This window comes from Zootoca vivipara, chromosome 5 (assembly GCF_965207765.1).
Source record: "Zootoca vivipara chromosome 5, rZooViv2.hap1.1, whole genome shotgun sequence".
NCBI classification, from domain to species: Eukaryota; Metazoa; Chordata; class Lepidosauria; order Squamata; family Lacertidae; genus Zootoca; species Zootoca vivipara.
The window spans coordinates 62520412-62543147 of record NC_142588.1 but is presented as its reverse complement, the minus strand read 5'-3'; the positions used below and the strand labels follow the sequence as shown (position 1 = coordinate 62543147).

The window sequence follows — 22736 nt, the reverse complement described above, 5'->3', positions numbered from 1 at the left end:
TCATGCCCCCAAATACCCTTCATATAGGAAAACGTGAACAGCTTTCCTACAGTTGGCTTTCCCGCATTGTGCTTCATGGATTTTTGAGCTATGCTTGAAATGAGGTGGGATTGATACTGTTGAAATGATCACACTTGTCCTTCGCCCTGCGGCATGAGCTGCAAGTGGATTGTCAACTTACTACAGGCCTTGACACCTTTCAGGAGACCATTTTGTACTTGCCTTGCATGTTGGTGGATTGTGTTTCGCTACTCTTCTTTGTGAATGGGCAAAGTCAGCTAACATGCAGATGCCTCACCAATGGCTGCTCTTTCCACAGCTGTGCTGACATCACCAGCTGCAGAGGGAGTAGCTATCTCCATGGGTCCTATTTAGAGACTCCATACTACAGCTGCAACTCATTACCCAGGCAAAGTGTTTTAATCAATGCCTTTGCTGATGGGTGGCCTCAATGTTACAACTATGCTAAACTGGAATTTCTGCTAGTCTTGCAGTTTTCATACTCACATGTGGCATCTGTTGTTTCAAAAGGCCAAAATGCTAAAAAAAAAAATAGGGGGGGGGATTGGATAAGTTGTTAAAGGGACAATATCACCTTACAAAAACATATTCCCCTCAGGTTTTTTAAAAACCTATTATTAGCAGTCCTAGGTGTAGCATAAAACCTACATAGCACCCAGTAGAACAATGGTGAGACATCTTTGATCCTCCAGTGGTGGTTAGACTACAAGCCCCAACTCCTCTGACCATTGTCCATGCTGGCTGGGACTGATGGGAACTGGAGTCCAAGACCTCAAAGGTTTCCCATCACTGGAGCAGAGCCTAATCTAACTGAAACTATCAGAGATTTGGCTCTTTGCTCCTAGTCTTCATCAGGCAGCATTTGATATATGTCTGAGCGAATCTCGGTGTCATTGTATGTTTCTCTGTGTGATTTCCATTTGCATTTGTCTGCCTTATGCCATGTGTGGTCTGTGCAGTGATCTGCATTTTTAAAACAGGAATTTGTTATTGCAAAATGATACCATTTGTATTTGAGTTTTAGAAGTAGAATGTTTTCAATCTCTTAAAATGATTGTACTTTGTACCAAAGCTCTTCTTGGACTTCATTGTGATTTGGTATGCCCAAGGTGAATTCATTGCTTAAGTTGTAGCTACGAGGGCCAGTTCTCATCTATTTCCGTGGATAGACATATTGATTTTAACTGCACAGCAACTGGTCCTTCAGATGCTCATGCAATATAGCCTAGGCACTTGCTATTTTCTTTTCTTCCCTCTACAAACCAGGCTGCCCACCAAAGTGCTTGGATAATTGTAGTGCTGTGCCAAACTATTCTCTCATGTTTTTCCCCCAACCAAAATTATTGAAAAGGAGAGGGGTTTTTTTTTGGTAAAATTCTTGCGGGTGGGGTGCAGGTCTTTTTTTGCCATGCTTTCTTTACTTTTGAGGTGGCTAAATTATGCTTGGTGGGTGACATTTTTCTTCCCATTCTACAAAACATTTCCTCAGTGGTCTGCCCTTTGCCCTCTGCCACTGATTCAATCAAAGCCCAGGGGGAGAAATCATGAGGTAACTCCTCCTATGGGACTTTTTCAAATAAGGAAGTGCAGCCAGCCAATGGGGTTGCAGAGATGCTTGAGGAAAGTTTACAGGAAAGAAAAGATCACATACCACCCTTGGCCACCTTGCAGAAATAATAATATGAGAGCACCAAATCTCTCCTGCATCCACCAAAACCTTAAAGTGCCCTGAGAATAGTAGTCTGCAGTGGTGCTTTGGTTCTCAAACTTAATCCATTCTGGAAATCCGTTCCAAAACCAAGGCACGCTTTCCCATAGAAAGTAATGCAAAATAGATTAATCCGTTCCAGACTTTTAAAAACAACTCCTAAAACAGCAATTTAACATGAATCTTACTATCTAACGAGACCATTGATCCATAAAATGAAAGCAATAAGCAATGTACTGCAGTCACAATCAATCAGTAGCTGAACTGGGTTCCACACAGTCACAAAAACAAAAACATGTATACACTTCCTCATCTTGTAGTCTTGGGTAGTTTAGGAAAAATATAATTTATGCAGTCTCAAGCACACAGGCACACACACACAGAGAGAGAGATTTTCTGCAATGGGAGACAGGAATCTAACTTTTGAGATACAGTACTAATTTTGTTCTAGCTGAAGTTGTACATGATCCAAAAATCCCCCCCCCCTACTGATAGATCAGCTGAAAATATTATGGGGATGTGCATGAGAGTGGATTGCATTTTAAAAGGGGGGGGGTTGAGGCTCCAATAGTGATGGAGGAGAAATGATGAAGAACATTGTGAGACATTTGTCAAAATATAAGCAAGAGATTTTACAGGATGGTTTTGCTGTCTTTATAACATCATGTGTATCCTGGGAAGTGGAGTACTGTACCGTGCTTTTCAGAGACAATTGGAAACAAGATTTGGAATGAAGTGCAGATTGCAGCAGCCTCCTTATTTCAATGAGATTTGTTCGTAATTGATGAGGTACAGACGATAGAGGGCATTGTTGCTGTATTTTCTGTACGACGTTTTAGCTCTGTTGGCATGGCAACAACTGTTTTTTTGTTTATTATTATGCTTCACATCTTCATGCAATATGTCTTTCTTGTTCTGTGAGCACAAGGGAGCCCCAGTAATGACTGGGCCCAGCAATAAAACATTGAGAAGATAAGCAGACAAGCGAATTAGCCACCTGTGTGGGTTTGACAACAGGGTGAGAAGGGCAAAAAAGTAAAGATGTTCCTACCCGACACAATTCCAAAATCGCCTCAGAATCAAACTTTACAACCACCTAATAGGCATAAGCCCCAGTGCCTTTGGCACAAATTAAGTTCAGATCTCAGATCTACCCGTGATTTACATGCACTGTACATTTGCGAATAGCATCAGCCATGAGAAAAAAATACCCTCAACATTTTGCAGATCTTCTTCTTCTTTAGTGATCATTTGTAGCCGAGTAAGATTGTCTTCCATAAAAACGATTTTAACAATGGGTCCATAAGTGACTGTGGAGGCCAATTCTGGATCCACACGTCCTTCCACAGTGGGGCCATTGGTTCCCAGGTGGGAGTTGATCATGGTGTGGATTTGCCAAGCGTGCCTTCCTCTTAGCACGTTTCTCCCTTGCGTCCTGAGTTCGAGTTTCTTCAAAGCCCATGACACCTTTGGTAAAGGCTGTTCTCCAACTGGAGCGCTCGCAGGCCAGTGTTTCCCAGTTGTCAGTGTTTATACTACATTTTTAAAGATTTGCCTTGAGACAGTCTTTAAACCTCCTTTGTTGACCACCAGCAATACGCTTTCTATTTTTAAGTTTGGAATAGAGTACAGTCATACATCGGTGTTGTTGCTTTGGAAGACGATCATCAGGCATCCGCACAACATGACCAGTCCAACGAAGTTGATGTTGAAGAATCCACACTGGTGATCTTTGTTTCTTTCAGTACACTGATATTAGTTCACCAGTCTTCCCAAGTGATGTGTAAAAATTTTCGGAGACACCATTGATGGAATCTTTCGAGCAGTTGGAGATGACGTTTATAAGTGGTCCATGTTTCACAAGCATATAGCCCTTCAAGACCCCATTTTGCAGATAGAAATAGGGTGCCAGAACACCATTCTCATCATCTTTAGTACTAGTTTTAAACGGTGCTAGCAGTTCTAGTAGCATCAGCAACAAAACATAAGGTCCAAGAGTAGTGTTGTAATTCCTGATGTCATTTCACCTTGTTCATTTCCCACAAAATTATTATGCTCATCTTGCATCGAGGCTCTTTATCTTTCATAATTTCGATGCTCTTTTGTCCTTGCGTGCTTCACCTGCATAAGATTTCATAATGGTTTTCAGAAACTTTGACACATATTTCATAACATGAATTCTGGCCATGTAACCGACAACATTGGTTCATGTAATTTTACCGCAGACATGTGATAAAGTGAAGCTAATGTAGCAGGATTTATTATCACAAAAAAGCTTTTAGAAATATTTTTAAAATAACACAGCGCAAGGCCTTGTAATGCTGTGCACCCTTGTAGAATCTTAACTTGCACTCACCTAGGTGAGGACACAAAGTAGAGAATTGTATTATATTTCATAAGCAATTTTGAAAATGCTAACTTTGTACATAAAGAGTGAGTCAGGAGGGGGAAATAACTTGTGCAGATATTTGAATTCCTGGATCTTCATAAGTTTAAAAGATTGGTATCATTGTATTTTTGGTTTTAGCTGAAGCCTTGCAGATGTCCTTGCCTTTCTATTTTTATTGAGTTTATAACTTGTTGAAATGCGCTAAATGTCAATGAGATATAAAGAGATCACTTTTGTTTTTACAGCAGTCTCTCTCTAAACCACTCCCCCTTACCTTCAAAGGTTTCTAGCTATGTGACAGCCATTCTTAGCTCTAAGTTTAGTTTTATGCTGATCTCAGAAAGTCCATCATAAAGAGGTAATCGCTTCCCAGGGTCCAGCAATGGCTAAATAAAACCTCGCTTGGATTACTGCAATGCGCTCTATATGGGGCTACCTTTGAAGGTGACCCGGAAACTACAACTAATCCAGAATGCGGCAGCTAGACTGGTGACTGGGAGCGGCCGCCGAGACCACATAACACCGGTCTTGAAAGACCTACATTGGCTCCCAGTATGTTTCCGAGAGCAATTCAAAGTGTTGGTGCTGACCTTTAAAGCCCTAAACGGCCTCGGTCCAGTATACCTGAAGTAGCGTCTCCACCCCCATCGTTCTGCCCAGATACTGAGGTCCAGCGCCGAGAGCCTTCTGGCGGTTCCCTCACTGCGAGAAGCAAAGCTACAGGGAACCAGGCAGAGGGCCTTCTCGGTAGTGGCACCTGCCCTGTGGAACACCCTCCCATCAGAGGTCAGAGAGATAAACAACTACCTGACATTTAGAAAATACCTAAAGGCAGCCCTGTTTAGGGAAGTTTTTAATCTGTGATATTTGATGTATTTTAATGTTTGTTGGAAGCCGCCCAGAGTGGCAGGGGAAGCCCAGCCAGATGGGCGGGGTATAAATAATAAATAATAAATTATTATTATTTATTACAAGTTTGCCAGCCAATGCTTAACTTCTGTGTGTATTTTAGAAACTGGAGGATACGGTGCTGCATCCCAGAGCAAGCAAAGATGACAAAGCATTGACCGTGCAAGGGGAAGGAGAGAGCGCTGCACCCACAACTGTCCCAGCTAGGATCCGGCAAATCATCACACAGAGTCTAGCTGAGCCGTCATCATCCCAAGGTGCTGTCTTGGACTTTGGCAGAGACATAGAGCAGAGACATCCCGAGGTTGGGGTTTTCAAAGCAAGAACAAATGCAGGAAATTAGGAAGCTCCTAACATCCCCACATAACACGCAGTGTTGGCTTGATGATGTTTCTGAAGACTTCCTCCTTGGAAGAAGTTGTCAGAAAATTCAGTCCACTCTCGCCGTGCATGTGGTAACAGCCTTTCCTCGCTTCCATTCCATGCAAAGCAGTCCATCGGACTCGTTCAGAGTACTATGTAAAACTAGCAGCTTCTGTTCATGGTAAATTAATCCAATATTGTGTTTCTGACTGTGAGCAGACTGTAGCCTTTCCAGGTGGAAGAGGGGAAAGAGCAATCACCAGGGCCAGTCCTAATATTGGGCAGAGCGAGGTGAATGCCTGAGGCAGCAGACATAGAAAGAGCAGCAAATGGTTTGGTCTTTGGTACATGCACCTTGACTTTGCAACTGGGGAGCATTTCCTGCTCTGCCTCAAGCAGCAAAATGTCCTTTGCCAACCCTAGCTATAGCAAGGGAGAACAATGGTCCTAAGTCCAAAGGACACCCTTTCTTTCAGATGATTGCCCTTTTCTTTTATGTCCCCAAAAGACATTGTGGATTTCTCTCTCATTGCAAAAATAAATAAATCACAGTTGGGAAGAGTTCCTGAACCTTAGAGATTCTCAGCCATAGCCACCAAGCAAAGACGGAGGGAGATGGTTTAGCTCAGGCTTCCAGAAGACAATATAAAGTTGTTTGCCGTCATGTTGCATTTGAGGATCAGAAAGATTAAGCAACCTGCCAAGCAACACTCAGCGTGCCTGGACTCGAGCTGGAAAATTAGCCCAAGCTTCTCAGTCCCCATATGGAAGATCATCATTATCCCTGTAACGGTTGGGTATGGCTATCTTGCGGCCTGTGATTAATAGGCCCTCTCAAGGCAGCTTTCCATACAGCTTTGTAAACGCATGGCCACACTTTTGGCTAGACATCATCTGGCCCCAGAACCTGTTTTCAACACTAGAAAGCAGCCCTGGAACGTACAGAGTTAGATAATGAATGCAGGTGTCTCTTGCTAAAGAACAGTCTTTAGTCCCTGGAATTCTTTAGAAACATTGCGCGGACAGGCAGAGCCCCCCCCCCAACCCCAAGTGACCCCCGAGCGGAATAATGACACAAGACAACATGCTATGGGATTAAAATTGGCCACAACTTTATTAAGTTTCAGATGTAGGGAGACATTGGGTGTTTATCCTACCCAGTCCCCAGCCGGGGATCTGGGAGACATCAGGGTTATCCAGAATGTGTGGGGATTGGGCTGGCTCTGGAGAACATATTTTCAAGCAGAGAGCCCGCCCCCCGTTTTGCCGCCGTTGGAGGGGAGAGCAATGACAACCTCTCGGCGTATGACCAATGCCTCCCCTCAAGACCCCTTTAAAGGGGAACCCTGGGATCACTGCCGCAAAGGGGGCATAGGTCTCTGCCTCACACCCCACACACCCATTTAGGAAGATAGACTAAAGGATTCTGCCCAAGGCCTGAAAGCGCCAAAGTTGTGACATTTTGCTACGGGAAAGGCAAAACCTGCCAATGCAGGAGAATTCCTTTCCGGCCCTTCAACAGTGACCTTGACGTAGCAGCGCCTGTGTACCTGTGGAGAAGAGGTTAAGCTGCAAAAGAAGACTTAACTGAGGGAGGGCAGGGTGGGAGAAGCTCTGGAGCCGACTGCCACTTTGCAGGTAAGATTCACCTTCTGTTGTGTGGGCAGGATGGTCCCTCATCTTACCTGCCGATCCCGTGGCAATGCCTCCCCAAGCAAAATTGGGTGATTGGCTGAGGTAGGCATAGACCTCCAGGTATCCAGCCTGGGGAGGATGAAGCCAGCCCAAACTACCAGGAGCCTCACTGGGATCCAGGGGGCTGTGCGCGACCACGCAAAAGGTGCCCCCCCCATTTGATGTAGGGAGCAGTCATTGCTACTTCCGTTTCATAGGATGGCTCAAAGAGTGAGCCCTGTCCCTCAAAAACGGAGAAAGAATGCTGTGCTTTGCCATAATTAAACATTAAACTTTTATTGGAAGATGCTTTAGCAAAATAAATAAGGCAGATATCTTGTATCAAGTACTTGCTTGCAATCAATTCTTAGTACAGTGGACGCTCAGGTTGCGAACGTGATCCGTGCGGGAGGCACTTTCGCAACCTGCAGTGTTTGCAACTCGCTCTGTGCACGCACGGGTTGCGATTGGGCACTTCTGCGCATGTGCAAAGTGCAATTTAGCATTTTTGCACATGGTCGCGCACCAAAACCCAGAAGTAACCCATTCTGGTACTTCCGGGTTCGGCGCTGAGTGCAACCCGAAAAGATACAATCTGAAGCGGCTGTAACCCGAGGTATACATCCCTTTTGGACAACTTAAGTGCTTATGTTTTGAATCCCAAGGTTTTTGTACTAAGAGGTTAATCCATATACCTTGGTAGGGTGAACATCCTCAATCTGTTCATAGGTTGCCTTTCCTGGAACTAGGAAGGAAATGGTCTGTCAATTTTAGTTCTCTGAGTTCCTCATTTTTCTAATCATAAATTCATTTAGGCATCTGCGTGTGAATTCTCTTAATAAAAACATTTTTATAGGCAGTTTTGACTAATGTGCACATTTTTGCAAGGAATTTTAATACATGAATATATTTTGTAAAAACATCGCTTGGTTGGAGAACTCTTATCGCAAAATTCAGATAAGTGCAAATTTAGAACGGTTGTGTTTCAGTTCCCATAGTGTTTCAAAAAGTGTGGATTTGGTAGGCTCACCTTTCACTGTGAACTGAATTAAGTATATCCCTTATTCCTACCTGCAGCCAACCTATTCCTTTTATTGCTGTTTCCAGCTTTGTCAGAAACAGCCTCTGCAGTCAATATGCAAGAAGAAAACCGCTTGTTGCAGAAGGAGCTCTCACGCCTTGAGGACCTGTTGGCACAAACTCGTGCGGAGAAGGATGAGCTGGCTAGCAAATACCATGCCGTTAGTGAGAGGGTAAGATCAACATTTGAAGAAACCCATCTAAAAAAAAACAACAAGCTACTTTTTGTATGGAACAATCTTGCAAAGACACAAATCCAACTGAGAGCTCCGTCACGAAATGATTATCCATCATTCTCTCTTGCAGCTGGTGTAGATTGGCAGCTGATGACATATTGACTGGCAACACAGAGAGAGAATTAAGATGGAGGGCTTATTCATAAGTTCAGATAAACCTTACATTGCCATGACTCTTGGTCATGCACACTTCCCCATGTCCTGCGCAGGTCCTGTGACATGACAACATACAGTTTATGGACATTGGTTCCATCGTTTCATTTGGCTGCTCTCCCACAAGAACTTAGATTGTAGCAGTTTCCTTTACTCCTTGTAGTCCTGGCTGCCCTTCAATGTCATAAACATCTCTTGAGACACAGCAAGAGCAGTTTTAAAGGAGGAAGGGCATTCAGAATCTGTGGTCTACATTGCAAAAGTCAGGCTGTATATAGGACCATTGGAGAACCATATTCTTCGCAAATGGTTATCGGTTTGGCTCCATTTTGAAGTCGCTGGGAGCTGCTTCCAAATCAAAACACACATAGATAGTCATACACGATGACCACATGAGAGAAGGATTAAAAAATAAATAAAGTGGGTCTCATGTTACAGTTTGGTGTGAAAGGTGAGACTTGGATCTGAAAAGATTGGGAAAAAAATATATCTATTGTTGAGCATTCTAGGCTTTGTGGTGTTTTGGGCTCGTGTAAACTTAGGAGCACCCAGGCAGAATTTCGTAAGAAAGACATTCAATCAGGAAAAGATGAGCTTCTAGCAAAAGAACCTTATTTCTTTACAGACCCAGGTGGCGCTGTGGGTTAAACCACAGAGTCTAGGGCTTGCTGATCAGAAGGTTGGCGATTCGAATCCCTGCAACGGCGTGAGCTCCTGTTGCTCGGTCCCAGCTCCTGCCCACCTAGCAGTTTGAAAGCACATCAAAGTGCAAGTAGATAAATAGGGACCGCTCCGGCGGGAAGGTAAATGCCGTTTCTGTGCGCTGCTCTGGTTCGCCAGAAGCAGCTTTGTCATGCTGGCCACATGACCCAGAAGCTGTCTGCAGACAAACGCCGGCTCCCTCGGCCTATAGAGCGAGATGAGCGCCACAACCCCAGAGTCGGACACGACTGGACCTGATGGTCAGGGGCCCCTTTACCTTTACCTATGTTTTTGATGTCTGGAAGCACCCCTCCCATTTTCTATCAAGTTGCACTCCCCTTTTATAAAATAGTGGCTCCTGTGAGCGCAAATGCCATCTGGTTCAGCGTCATTCTCCAGCTAGCTAGCTAGATACTTTATTGTCATTGTACTTTAAATAGTACAATGAAATTGAATACTGAAAGTAGAATACTGTAATAATGTTATGTTGTAAGTAATTGAGGAGCACCTATGAAATAAATCAAAATAATGAGGAAGAGGCCTCATTAGGTTGTGCTAGGTTGTGTTTCCCACACTACAGTAGGGTAAGCACACTATGCCTAAGAAAGAAAGGTTAACGTAAGCATAATGTTTGGCCAGTATGTCTTCATTACTTAGATACAGTTAATATGTTTTAAAAGTGTTTATTTGTGTGAAAGTAGACTCGGAAACAGAATGGCAGAGCAGCTGCTTTTAAACCCAACCAATCATCTAGCATTCTGCTGCAGCAGTGACCCTTTGAAGGAAAATTGCCAGGAATCACATTCTAGTGTGCAAATGTTGGGAGATTATGGTGCACAGACACAGTTCATTGATATCTCCTCAGGCGTGCTAGAACGGACAGGATGTTGGCCCTGTTTTCACATACTGCTGCTTTCTGGAGTATGCAGGTGGTCATGGTGCTTAGCTGTGTGGCCCCTTCCCCGGGAGAAACTGGTGCTTGGTTTGCTGCCTGGAGAACATAGGGCACATTCTTGGTTAGACAAAGGTTCCCATCCAGAGGAGCATAAATAATTATAAGTCCAAACAATCCCTGCCTCCAGTCCACATGACAGGCACGGAGATCCAGGCCTGACTCAGCATCAAGCCCTTCAAAAAGCTGTTCCAACAGACTGGGACCGCTGCCCTGCCCCCAGCTGCTCCTTTTTGCTGAATGGTAGCAATGGAATGAATGCTATTTGGGAGGCCAAAAGAAACGGAATGAATGGGTGAGGTCTTGATTCATGTAGGGAAGGGATGGAGAACCTTTTTCTGACCAAGCGCCACATTCCCTCCTGAGTAGCCTTCTGTGGGCTGTGGGTCAGTGGTGGGTGGGTCCGGAGGAACAAGTGGGTGGAGCAACAAATGTAAATTTTACCTGTATATAGTAGGCTAGTCTTACAGAAACCCACACACTCTCCCTTCTCTGTCCTCCATCTAGGCAAGTAAGAGGCATTATCGGAGTTCAAGGACACAGTCCAGCCAAGCAAAAACAGTCAAGGGGGGTGCAGGGCAGGGCCAATGAAGGATGTGCCATGGGGAATTGGGTGTCTATGAAGGGTGTGTGGCCTGGGAAGAGTCCTGAGGGTCACACAGTGAGTCCTGGAGGGTGACATGTCGCCCCCAGACCTGAGGTTCCCCAACCCTGCTGTAGTCGTCATAAATTTTGCTAGGCAGAAGAAGGAGCTACATTTGAATTCCATTAGGAAGCTTTTGCCACCATTTGCTTTGAGGTTCTAACTACCAAATCATAAACAATATTCAAGCTGGTGTATTTCTGCATGTAGTGCAAAGTGCAGGATTGTGTGAGACCTAGTATCTAGGGCACTATTTAACCTGAATAATCCTATGCATGTTTATAATTTAGTTCCAGTGTGTCTAGTGGGGCTTAATCTCCTGTAAGTCTGTTTAGTGTTGCAGCCTAAGGCTGCTGTCCTGTACACATTTACCTGGGCATAAGTTTCACTGAACCCATAGTAAATATGCATAGGATTGTACTGTAATAGTCTCAAGTTTCTTTTTTTTTCTTCAAAGCTTTTTTATCACCCTTTAGCTGTCCAGAGACATACCAAAATGAGCAGGCAGTGTCTACAGAAAGATTCTGTGCCCATCACCACTATATTTCCTTCCCTTAAGGCCTTTAGTAGTGTTCTTGTTAGGTACGCTGACCTTTCAGCTTCTCCGTAAGTCTCTTCCTCCTGTTCAGCTTTCCCCTGCCAAAAATCTAAATTTGTAACCAGCCTTAGCTAATTTGAAACTGCAGGATTTCAGACGCATTACGGTCTGAAAGGAAGAGAGAAAGAAGAGCATGCAAATTCAGTGATTCATATTTGCATGAATTCTCATTACATTTGCGAAATGTAGGCATGTATATTTTGAGTATTTGGGATGTTGAATGTGTATTTCAGAGAAAGGAAGTTCTTGTTGTCCAGAGGTCCAGGAACAGCTGGGAGCCCTGCTGGAAACCCTGAATTCTGCAAAGCTAGAGCTCATTTTCAAACACAGATTTATTTATTTTCCATTCATTTGGTTGCATCCTGCCACATTGCTCTTGTGTGACATCTAAGGAGCCAGGCATTGGTTCCTTGCTGTTCTGCTCCTGACCCTTGCTCTGCCATTTGGATCAGGGAGGGTGTTTGCTTTTGTAGCTGGAGCTCCGAGGAGAGGAGGAAGGAAGCACAATGTTCCTGCAGATGAGACAGCAGTTCAGAGAGGATGAGAAGGCATACAAGCGCAAGCTGCAAGCCTACCAGGATGGGCAGCAGCGCCAGGCTCAGCTAGTGCAGAAGATGCAGAACAAGGTGGGTGGCATTACCTTGAACAGGCACTACTTTTCATGAATGGGAAAATGGTGGGGTCTCACAGATGGATTCCATAAAGACTCAGCAGTGGGGCTTGGTGCAGAAGTTCTCCATTAGGTTTGTTGGTCCTGTCTTGTTGATTTAGAAAGCATGCTCTTTGTACCTGCCTAGCATTTTCTGTTCCATGTGTTCTGTAGGGACCAGTACTCATGGGTGATGGGAGTAGCACACCAGGCCTTTTTATGAGACTACAAGAAGAAAGAAGCCCCACCAACCAGCAGTTTCAGTTGTTTCCATGTGGATCCATTGGCAAACATAGCATCAGGCAGCATCTTAGGTTCTTAAGAAGTCCTTCCTTTGATCTGTCCAAAGCTCTGGGGAGGAGCTTTGGGTATTTTTTAAACAGGGGTGCAGGCAGAGTTCCAGGTCCCTGTATTCAGCCCTTAAGACTCTTCCTAGATCACACTCTCTCTTTCCAGACTATACTCCTCACAGGCTCTGCTGCACACCCTCCTGGAGTGCTTTTACTTAACAGGCGTGTGTCCCTTGATAATGCCTCCTGCTTGTCTGGACTGAGGTCTGAGAGGGTGGGGGCAGGAGGAGGAAACATCTGCATATGTATGACAAGAAAGCAGGTCACTGTAAAAAGGTACGGGTCACACCTGTTGCTCCACCCATTTTGCCTGCCTACCACTGCCATGTGGCCCCAGAAGGTCTATCTCAGGGATCCCCAAACTTTGACCCTCCAGATGTTTTGGACTACAATTCCCATCTTCCCTGACCACTGGTTCTGTTAGCTAGGGATCATGGGAGTTGTAGGGCAAAAGATCTGGAGGGCCGCAGTTTGGGGATGCCTGGTCTATCTCAAGGGGATGCAATCCCCATACTCAAAAAAGTCCCTACCCCTGGTTTAAATGGCCCCTTTGGTCCTGATAATCAGGCCTTCTTTCTTTGGGGCCCTCTCTCCCCATCATCCCTAGCTGTTTTGGCAACCACAGTCATTCCTTGCTTCTGGTTAGCAGCAATACTTGCAGCCCTATTCAGGTGTTCACCCAAGCTAGCCTTTCTCCCAGCGTCCCTGCCATCTGTGCTCCTGCCAACGTTGGCTTCCCTCACCTGCGCTAGGTGCCTGTTGACAGATTGCAGAGAGTGCATTTATTTGTGGTATCTGTTTTAATGCTACCATTCCCCTGACCCTTCCCCACAAGAGGAATTTACCTCAGGCTTATTTACCACAGCTTCCGTTTCCTCAGATGCTCGTCCTCCATTTCCCAGCTGATACTCCTAAGAATCTGTATTCTGCTTCCTGTTTTGTTCCTTCAGATTTCCTTTAATTACAGATGCTTCCTTCCTCACTGACCACTGGGGTAGTCATGTATTTATTACATACAATGGCTGCTTCTCTTAAAAAAAACAAACCCATCCACATTCTGGTTATAGGCCTGGCCTGTCTTGACAGAGATTAAAATGGTGCCAGGAAACACCCAAATTCTTCCTCCATCTTGTATTTACTTACAAGATTCATGCTGTAAGCAGATCCCAGCTGAAGAGAAATAGGGTTTAGAACAACCACCTCTGTGGGATCCATTTTGCACGTAGAATATGGCCCAAAGAATTAAACTAGATTTTGCCACCAGAACAAGCACATGAGGAGAATAGATGTTCTCCAGATATGCTGTTGCGGTGCAAGAGAAATGAACATAGAACTTCAGAGTTGGCAACAGGTAAGGGGAGGTTGTACATGGCACATCCAAAGGTAAAGAAGGTACATTTCCCCCATTTCAACTTTTATTTGTGCATGCACTCTGAGGAGCTTGAATACATCAACTGTGTGATGTATGTTCCCCACAGTAAGTTCCAGCTCCTCTCCTGGTGTAAAGTTTTATGTTGTTTTTTTAAAAAAAGAAAATACTTGATCTTCTGGTCAACAGTGCCAGTCAATGGGGTCAGAGCTTGTTACATTCTTTAACAATAGCTTGCATAGGATAAAGTTTGGGGTGGTGTTAGAACAGGCATCCCCAAACTTTGGCCCTCCAGATGTTTTGGACTACAATCCCCATCTTCCCTGACCACTGGTCCTGCTAGCTAGGGATCATGGGAGTTGTAGGCCAGAACATCTGGAGGGCCACAGTTTGGGGATGCCTGTGTTAGAATATAGATTGGCAATGTTGATATCAAGTGCATAGCTGTAGTGGAACTTAATATGTGGCTGCACGCTTCTGGTTCTCTTGGTCCAGCTCTTATCATAGTCAGTGTTTTATTACATTGACCAGTCTCCATCAGATGTCATGGTAGTAGTCCAAGGGAAGTTTTCAGAAATCTCTTTAGAATTTGTTGAAGACCTGTTAAAATTGTTGGATAAATTGGCCTCGTGGATCAAGCTTTCATTCTTCGTGCCTCTTTTATTCCTGGTAAGTAGCTTTGTCTGGGCTACTGGTTCCTTCCTTTATTCTCTCTTGTCTTATTTTTTAATTCTCTTACCTAAGGCTTGTACCCAGTACGGTGCTAAGTAACCATCCTGTCAGCACAGGGATAGACACTTAGAATCAGAGCATCGCAGAGTTGGAAGGGACCTCATCTGCTCTAACCCCCTGCAATGCAACGGGACTTTCCTCTTTTCCTCTTCCCCCAACCTACACCCCTCTAGATCTATTTTGACAGTCCCCCACCCCTGCCCCGTAACCCTCTGGTGCAGATTTGGGGAGGGGACACATGGGGGAAGGAGGGGGGAAGTTCCATGGGGCAAGCATAAATCCTTGCGCTGACGTGATGGTTTCATAGCAGTGCCTTGTTGCTTCTATTCCCCGGCGCAGATGCTGCAGTACAAGAAAAGATGTGGGGAGCTGGAGCAACAACTGCTGGAGAAAACCTCCGAGTGTGAGCATCAGAAACAGATGGTGCGTATGGCTTTTCTCATGCTATAAATGACCGTGATGAAGCATGTGGCAGCCTGACTGTTAGCACTGTGGGCAATTTGCAGATCACTGTCCCCTCACGCCATGCACCTTTAATTGGAGCGAGCGCTTGGCAGAGAGCCTAGCCTAATGACATACATGGTACAAGTAGTCTTTGTGCAGTTCATATCCTTTAAAGACTCCCACTGGTTTTCTGAATGTCCAGTTTGGTGGTGTTTTGTGTGTGTAAAGTATGGGTCATATAGGCAACCAGTGGAGTACTTTTATTTTATGAAGGACGTTCTGGGTACAAAGCCTTTTTCACAGCGGGGTAATAATATTATATAAGGCTAAAGCCTGTGGGGTTTAGAGGGGATTATAATTCACAGAGGGGAACCTATGCAGGACTACAATTATTTGTGAGAAGCCCAAACATGGAGCGGTTCTTAAAAGGCAATTATTGCCGCGCTTTAACTAGAGATCCCTAGTGCATCACACAGTGCAATTTGAGCAGGAGAAGGTGCAGAAAGGGGCAACCAGAATGATCACGGAGTTGGAGCAACGTCCCGGCAATGAAAGGTTACCACATTTGGGGCTTTTGTCGTTCAGGAAAAAGGTGACCAAGGCAGGGGAACATGACATGCTGGTATGGAAAAAAAGGATAGAAAGTCTTCCCATCCACACCCAGCCTGTTGCCATCATATTCTTTCGCTCCACATTTTTTCACTATCCATGAGAAGAGTTTAGCTGAAGGAACTAGGGCTCTGGAATTCTTATGACATGATAGTGTCATGTGAAGGAATACAAAGCTATGTGGGATGAATACCTCTCCCATGTCTTTGAAAAACCCTGCCCAGAACCTGTTTTATTTCTGAGGGTTTAGGAAGTGGCTGTCTTTAATGTTGCCTACCTTTTCTCCCAATCACAGACCTCTCAAATCTAAATATTTATGGTATTTTTTAAAAAGCAGTTTTGGGATTCTGAGAAAGTCTCCTATTGCCTTAAACAGATTCTGTGCTGTACAACATATATATAAGGACATACACAGCTCCTGCCAGCCTTTCATTCTGTGTGCTGCTTTAATATCAATGCACAATCTGTCATCTTTCTAGGTGCAGAGGAGGTTAGACTCAACAGAGTCGCATTTACTCCGCTTTGAGCATGACCACAATACAGAGCTGGAGAGCACTCTCATCCACCTGGAAGAGGAGCAGCAGAGGTGAGGTTGTCATTTGCTTCAGGGGGTTTGTGTATATGGTACATTCATATACTGCTCTTCAATGATCAGCTGGTCGGTGGTTATGGCAGCCTCCTTTGAAGACACACTTTCATCACCAGTCAGCTGACTGAGGCAGAGAGAACACCTTCAAAGAGGATTGCTGCAACTGCTCAGCGCTGACAGAGATCCTTGCTTTTGAAAGCACCATCAGGAGTTCCTGTAAGCTCCTGATAGACAACTGTATCCTGCCCCACATCTGATGCCACAAAGGGCCGTCTTAAGCCCATCCAGCGCCCTGGCGCTAAGGTCCCTCCAGCGCGCCCCTCCAAGGACCCGGGAGTGCCAAGTGGACCGCGGCAGCAGCGGGAGGCCACCTCCGAGGACTCCGCGCTGCGCCTCCTTCTCGTTTCCACAGCGCTGGGTTCCGCTCAGTCAAGCTTCGCCACCAGCGTGGGCACCGCGGGACCAGCAAGAGCTGCTTGGGCACTGTGCGCGCGTTGGTGGCGAAGCTCGACTGAGCGGAACCCAGTGCTGGGGAAACGAGAAGGAGGCGCAGCGCGGAGTCCTCGGAGAAGGAGAGAGACGCGACGCAGCCTCTCATCTCGTGGAGCGCAGTCCTGGCCAGATCGCCGGAACCCTGCGCTCACTTGGCGCCCTTCCAGAGCCCTCCAGCGCCCGGCGCCGTGGTTCTCCGTGCCACTAGCCTCTATGGCTAGGACGGGCCTGATGCCACAGGATGCCAGGTGTGGGGCAGGTGGCCATGGTTTGTAGGAAATGGCCTTGCCTCACCTGGGACTCAGGCTGGGCATAATTAGACTTGTATGCTGGAGGTCCCCCACTGCTAAATTGGGGTCACGGTATTTTATCCATAGGAAAGGTATAAATTAATGTTCCATTTGAAGTGTACAACTGTATGTCATTGAACTTTCATTTGATGGTAGCAGCATCCCTGAATCTATTACTGCAAATCATGAACACTATTTTAATTTGTGATTTAGGTGTGTTAGATCCGTATTCCATTCCTTTTATCCTAAGCTGGGGTGGGGAACCTCCAGCTCCCTGGGCTTCCCCATTTTGCCCATGAGGCCATTATGGGCAAGCTTTACCTACCTGCCCTATCCCTGATGTCATACAAGTAAGGGCAGGTTTTGGCCCAAAGGGTGGGACTTGCTCAAAACCCACTTTATTCAGGAAAGTGCTACACCGCCATCTTTTTTATTATTTAGTACAAAGCCTTTGTTGTGACTAACATGGTTTGATAGACATAAAGACATAGAGGAATTCTTGGATTTAAAAGAACTAGTGTGCCATATTGTGATTGTGGAGGAAAACACTGTCCTTGGCTTTCTTATTTTTTGTCTTAGGAGCACCAGTCTTTCCCAGATGAATACTCTTCTTCGGGAACAGCTGGACCAGATGAACTCCTCAAAACAAAGACTAGCAGGGGAGCTGGAGAGGGCAACTTCTGAAGTGCACAGGCTGAGGAGTGAACAGAAGGAAACCCAGTGGCACAAGGGCAGGGAGGTACATCATGTCCTGTTGGTTGCTTTTGGAAATGCCTGGCAACAGCATGATTAGAAATCCATTTGCTTCATGTTGCACCATTCTACTATACACTTGTAACAGATTTGGCACTGGGAGTTTTTTGTGACCAATTCTTTGCTCAACTCAGCATCTTGTTGAGTCGGCTGTCCATAGGATCAGCACTCCTGCCAAGACCAGAAAATTTTGAGTCAACTATCCCTGTTTCATCTTCATTACCTTCACTGGTTCAGCTCATGCTCCCTCCAGGCTGCTGTTTTATTATTTTGATATTTTATTTTATTTTAAAACCTCAAAGTGGTTTACAAAAATATAAGAAAATCAGGGAAAATGTACAGCCCTATTTTAAAGCAGACAAAAGTTAAAATACTAAAACTGATTATAATTACCTCCATTCTCTAAGCATCTAGGTAAAGGTAAAGGGACCCCTGACCATTAGGTCCAGTCGTGACCGACTCTGGGGTTGCGGTGCTCATCTCGCGTTATTGGCCGAGGGAGCCAGCATACAGCTTCCAGGTCATGTGGCCAGCATGACAAAGCCGCTTCTGGCGAACCAGAGCAGCACACAGAAATGCCGTTTACTTTCCCGCTGTAGCGCTACCTATTTATCTACTTGCACTTTGATGTGCTTTCGAACTGCTAGGTTGGCAGGATCTGGGACCGAGCAACGGAAGCAAGCATCTAGGTAGGCTTGTCTAAATAGGAATGTTTTTAGCAGGCACTAAAATTACTACAGCCATACCTTGGTTGACGAACGCCTTGCGACTCAAACGTTTTTGCTCCCGAACGCCACAAACCTGGAAGTCGGTGTTCCAGTTTGCGAACATTCTTTGGAACCCTGAATGTCCGATGCGGCTTCTGATTGGCTGCAGGAGCTTCTTGCAGCCAATTGGAAGCCACACCTTGGTTTCTAAACATTTTGGAAGTCGAACAGACTTCCGGAAAGGATTCCATTTGACTTCCGAGGTACGACTGTATTTCTCCAGTTCCAGTCCTTTGGCGAGTGCCATAGCCCGTATTCCCTCTTTCCTTGCAATCCTGTTGTTGGCAGTGGGAGCTTTCCTCTGAATGCCTATATAATATGTTATGTATTGAAGGAGCAACTGATCTGGCTCAGGACTACGGTGTTGGCAAAGGGTTCAATCCCACTCTCCCACCCACATTGTCCTGTTCAAGCCCCTCCCCCCCCGCTGTTTACCTTAAAAACAAACAAACAATGCTATTGCTAGCTGCGTGCATAAAATCATTTATAGTTTGGCCCCCACTCCTTCTTTGGGGGGAGCTCCTTTCCCCTCTTCTCTTACTGTCCCCTCTTTTCTATAAAAAAAAAACCCCACCCCAGATCAAAACAAACTCTCTAGAAAATAAATGTTGGTTGTGGACGCTGCATTTTGAATTTATTATGCATTGTAAATCCAGCTTGGGTTTGGCAGAGTATTTGTATTTGGCAAAATGCAGAGATCCTAGTTAGCAAAGGCAGTGTGTGTTTTGGTTCAATGAATAAGCATCTCTCCTCTCGAAGAGGACACAGGCCAACTACTAAAGAGTTTTATCTACAAGACTGAGGGGCACCGAACATTGTACAGGGTTAGTGAATTCAGAATTGTTGTCATATATCAACAGTTTTTCCTTGGGTTTGTTTCCAAATGCATAGAGTACAGTTTATTGTAACCTTGCCACACTGTTCACTATCTGGAATCTGCCCCAACCATTGCTTTCAGGAGGTGCGAAGGACGAGGTGCGCAGCCTGGGAGCCATTTTGGACTCACAGCTGTCTATGGAGGCACAGTTTAATTCTGTATCCAGGGCAGCTGTTTATCAGCTCCATCTGGTATGCAGGCTGAGACCCTACCTGCCCGCAGACTGTCTCGCCAGAGTGCCGCACGCTCTAGTTAGCTCTCACTTGGACTACTGCAATGTGCTCTGTGTGGGGCTACCTTTGAAGGTGACCCGGAAACTACAATTAATCCAGAATGTGGCAGCCAGACTGGTGACTGGGAGCAGCCGCCGAGACCACATAACACCGGTCTTGAAAGACCTACATTGGCTCCCAGTACGTTTCCGAGAGCAATTCAAAGTGTTGGTGCTGATCTTTAAAGCCCTAAACGGCCTCGGTCCAGTATACCTGAAGGAGCGTCTCCATCTCCATCATTCTGCCCGGACACTGAGGTCCAGCGCCGAGGGCCTTCTGGCGGTTCCCTAGCTGCGAGAAGCCAAGTTACAGGGAACCAGGCAGAGGGCCTTCTCGGGAGTGGCACACGCCTTGTGAAACTCCCTCCCAACAGATGTCAAAGAGAAAAACAACTACCAGAATTTTAGAGGACAACTGAAGGCAGCCCTGTTTAGGGAAGCTTTTAATGTTTAATAAATTATTGTATTTTAATGTTTCTGTTGGAAGCTGCCCAGAGTGGCTGGGGAAACCAATCTGCTGCTCCCACCAATAGGCCCATGCTGGCTTGATGCTACCTTGCTCTTTCCTTCTGCATCCTCATCCAGGTAAGCTGCAGCACACAGGTCATGCACAGTAAAGGTAAAGGGACCCCTGACCATTAGGTCCAGTCGTGACCGACTCTGGGGTTGCGGTGCTCATCTCGCGTTATTGGCCGAGGGAGCCGGCGTACAGCTTCCAGGTCATGTGGCCAGCATGACAAAGCCGCTTCTGGCGAACCAGAGCAGCACATGGAAACGCTGTTGACCTTCCCACTGGAGTGGTACCTATTTATCTACTTGCACTTTGACGTGCTTTTGAACTGCTAGCTTGGCAGGAGCTGGAACCGAGCAATGGGAGCTCACCCCATCGTGGGGATTCAAACCGCCAACCTTCTGATCGGCAAGCCCTAGGCTCTGTGGTTTAACCCACAGCACCACAGCTATACACAGTATAGCTGACTAAAGCAAACCTTATGCTTTAGCATTATTGCAAACACAAATAGCGCCATTTCCTAATCCTTCTCTCTTATGCCAGCACCTTTGTGGTTTCCTTTTTCTTTGTCATCCTCCCTTGTTTGACTCTTACTTAGGTTAATGGTGCTGAACCTCCAGCACAGGAACAAATCCAGAATTCTTTCTTTTACCTGAAATTTCATGACATCTCCTATGCCGCTAGAAGGTTAATGCCACATCACCACACTGATGTTCCTGGCCACCAGAAAAAAACGGGGAGTGTTCCAACACTCACAGTAAAACCCTCTTGGCCAAGTTGTCCTTGACTCTGCTGCTTCAAAGATAAATTATTCCCGATCTTCATAATTATCTTGCTTGTAAATGCCGGCTGTAAACAAGCTGTGTACCAAAATATGTAATACTTGGCCTTCGCCCATCACTTTTCTTGTTGGGTCAACATGGACTATTAGTGTTGAAGTGAGAATTGTTACAGTGGAGTCAGTTGTACTTCTTGGCTCTCTGCTCTGTTGGCATTGCTTCATTCATCTCAGCAGCTTCAACCCGCTAACCTTGAATATTTTGCTACAATTCTCTGATTCTCTGCCTACATATCTTTGGAGAGTATCTCCCTCTATTGGCCTGATGCAGCTTTTTGTTCTTCTAGGTTCTCCCTGAATATGATCTGTCCTGATTGAGAAGCCATTTGTCTCTCTCTCTGACTCTCTTTCTTTTACTGCCCCTCTCTCAGAACAAACAGAGTGACCTTGGCCATTCTGATTCCATAACGGGCTGTTGGCATTTTTAACCCAGTGACACTTCTATCATGTCATATTTGCCGCTGCTTTAGTATTTCCATGCCCTATTAACCAGATGTAGTAGTGCTCTAGTTAAAATTGCTGTTGGATTACCCTTCTATGGAGCTGAGACCACCAAGGCATTGCTGGAGCTCTCCCAGTATTATGAAAGAGCTCCTTTGTGAGAAAGAGTCTGGGTCCAATAGGAAACCTTGAAAACTCCAGTTCTAAACAGAAAAGCCTTTGGTGACATTATTTATTTATTTATTTATTTGGACTGCAGAACAATAATCTGTATGTATAGATATATATTTTTTTACAAGCACTGAGACATACACATGTGTACAGCAAAATATTAGCTCATATATATGTTGGCCAAGTTCTGAGCTCAGAGCTCTTATTTGCTCAGCCAGAGCTGATGCCAGCCTTGCTGCAACCTTGGAGAGGAAGCATTCCGTTGAGTTCCTGGTTTGCATTTTAACTTTTAACAGTTTTGTTGTGCGTTTTGGGGATGACGCAGCAGTATCCCTGCCTGGCTTCAAAGTACTATTTATTGGAAACTGAAGGTTAGTTGCAAGTTATTTTATTTAACATTTTCTGCCTTACTTTTCCAAACGTTCCTCGCAGCTTGCAAAACAAGAAGTGCCAGGAAAGCAGTCTAGTGAGTTGTAGGTAAATTTAAATAGTATCTTCCGTAACCCTTCTACTTGCCTGCAGCAGGGGCAAAAACATTCTGTTTCCCATGCCTTACTCATATAGGACCTTGAACAGATTTTGGAAGATGGTTAACTATAGCGGGTAACACAAATGGGGGTCGGAGGGAGGTAACTTTCTGCAGCTCTCAGTTAATAAAATGTTGAAGTGCTGGAACCGGTGACATGTCCGTATCCTGTTCTCTCCGTCATCCTTTGCAGAGTTACAGTTCCTATTTAAGCAGCGAGCACAGTGGGATCCTGCTGCTGTGGCGTCAAGCCGCCACACTCCGTGGCAACTTTGCAGAGCTCCGCACAACCATGGAGAGGTGGGTTCTCCCTCAATGCAGCAGCACTGCTACAAAAGGGAGCCCTGAGGGCTCTTTAGAAAATGCCTGAAAGATTTGCCTGTGCTGCTGATGCCCTCGTAGGGGGACCTCGTTGTTTAAAAAATATTGGGTGTCGTCAGCTGCAAAAACACCAATGCGAAGCATTTGGGGAGGGACAAAATATACCCCAGTTGCTGGAAACCACAGCAGGGTATTGTGCCTGGGTTCTGCTGGTGGGTTTCCTGCAGGCACCTGATTGGCCGCTGCAAAAACAGGATGCTGGACTAGATGGAGCAATGACCTGATCCAGGAGGTTCGTCTTACATTAA

The 22736-nt window shown here is 45.5% G+C and overlaps 1 protein-coding gene across 4 annotated transcripts in view; it reads left to right on the top strand.

Annotated features, from left to right (window-relative positions):
- The window catches only part of CROCC2 (ciliary rootlet coiled-coil, rootletin family member 2), an 87283-nt gene that overhangs the window by 2256 nt on the left and 62291 nt on the right, over positions 1 to 22736 (top strand). For 2 of the 4 annotated variants that reach the window (XM_060274572.2, XM_035133879.3), the window contains exons 2-8: positions 5131 to 5284; positions 8172 to 8317; positions 11902 to 12054; positions 14868 to 14951; positions 16061 to 16167; positions 17532 to 17691; positions 22301 to 22407. In XM_060274572.2, the coding sequence (XP_060130555.2) occupies positions 8201 to 8317; positions 11902 to 12054; positions 14868 to 14951; positions 16061 to 16167; positions 17532 to 17691; positions 22301 to 22407 (728 nt within the window). In that variant the 5' untranslated portion in view covers positions 5131 to 5284; positions 8172 to 8200. The remainder of the gene's footprint in view (positions 1 to 5130; positions 5285 to 8171; positions 8318 to 11901; positions 12055 to 14867; positions 14952 to 16060; positions 16168 to 17531; positions 17692 to 22300; positions 22408 to 22736) is intronic. The other 2 variants (XM_088670792.1, XM_060274571.2) reach the window with 1 other exon arrangement.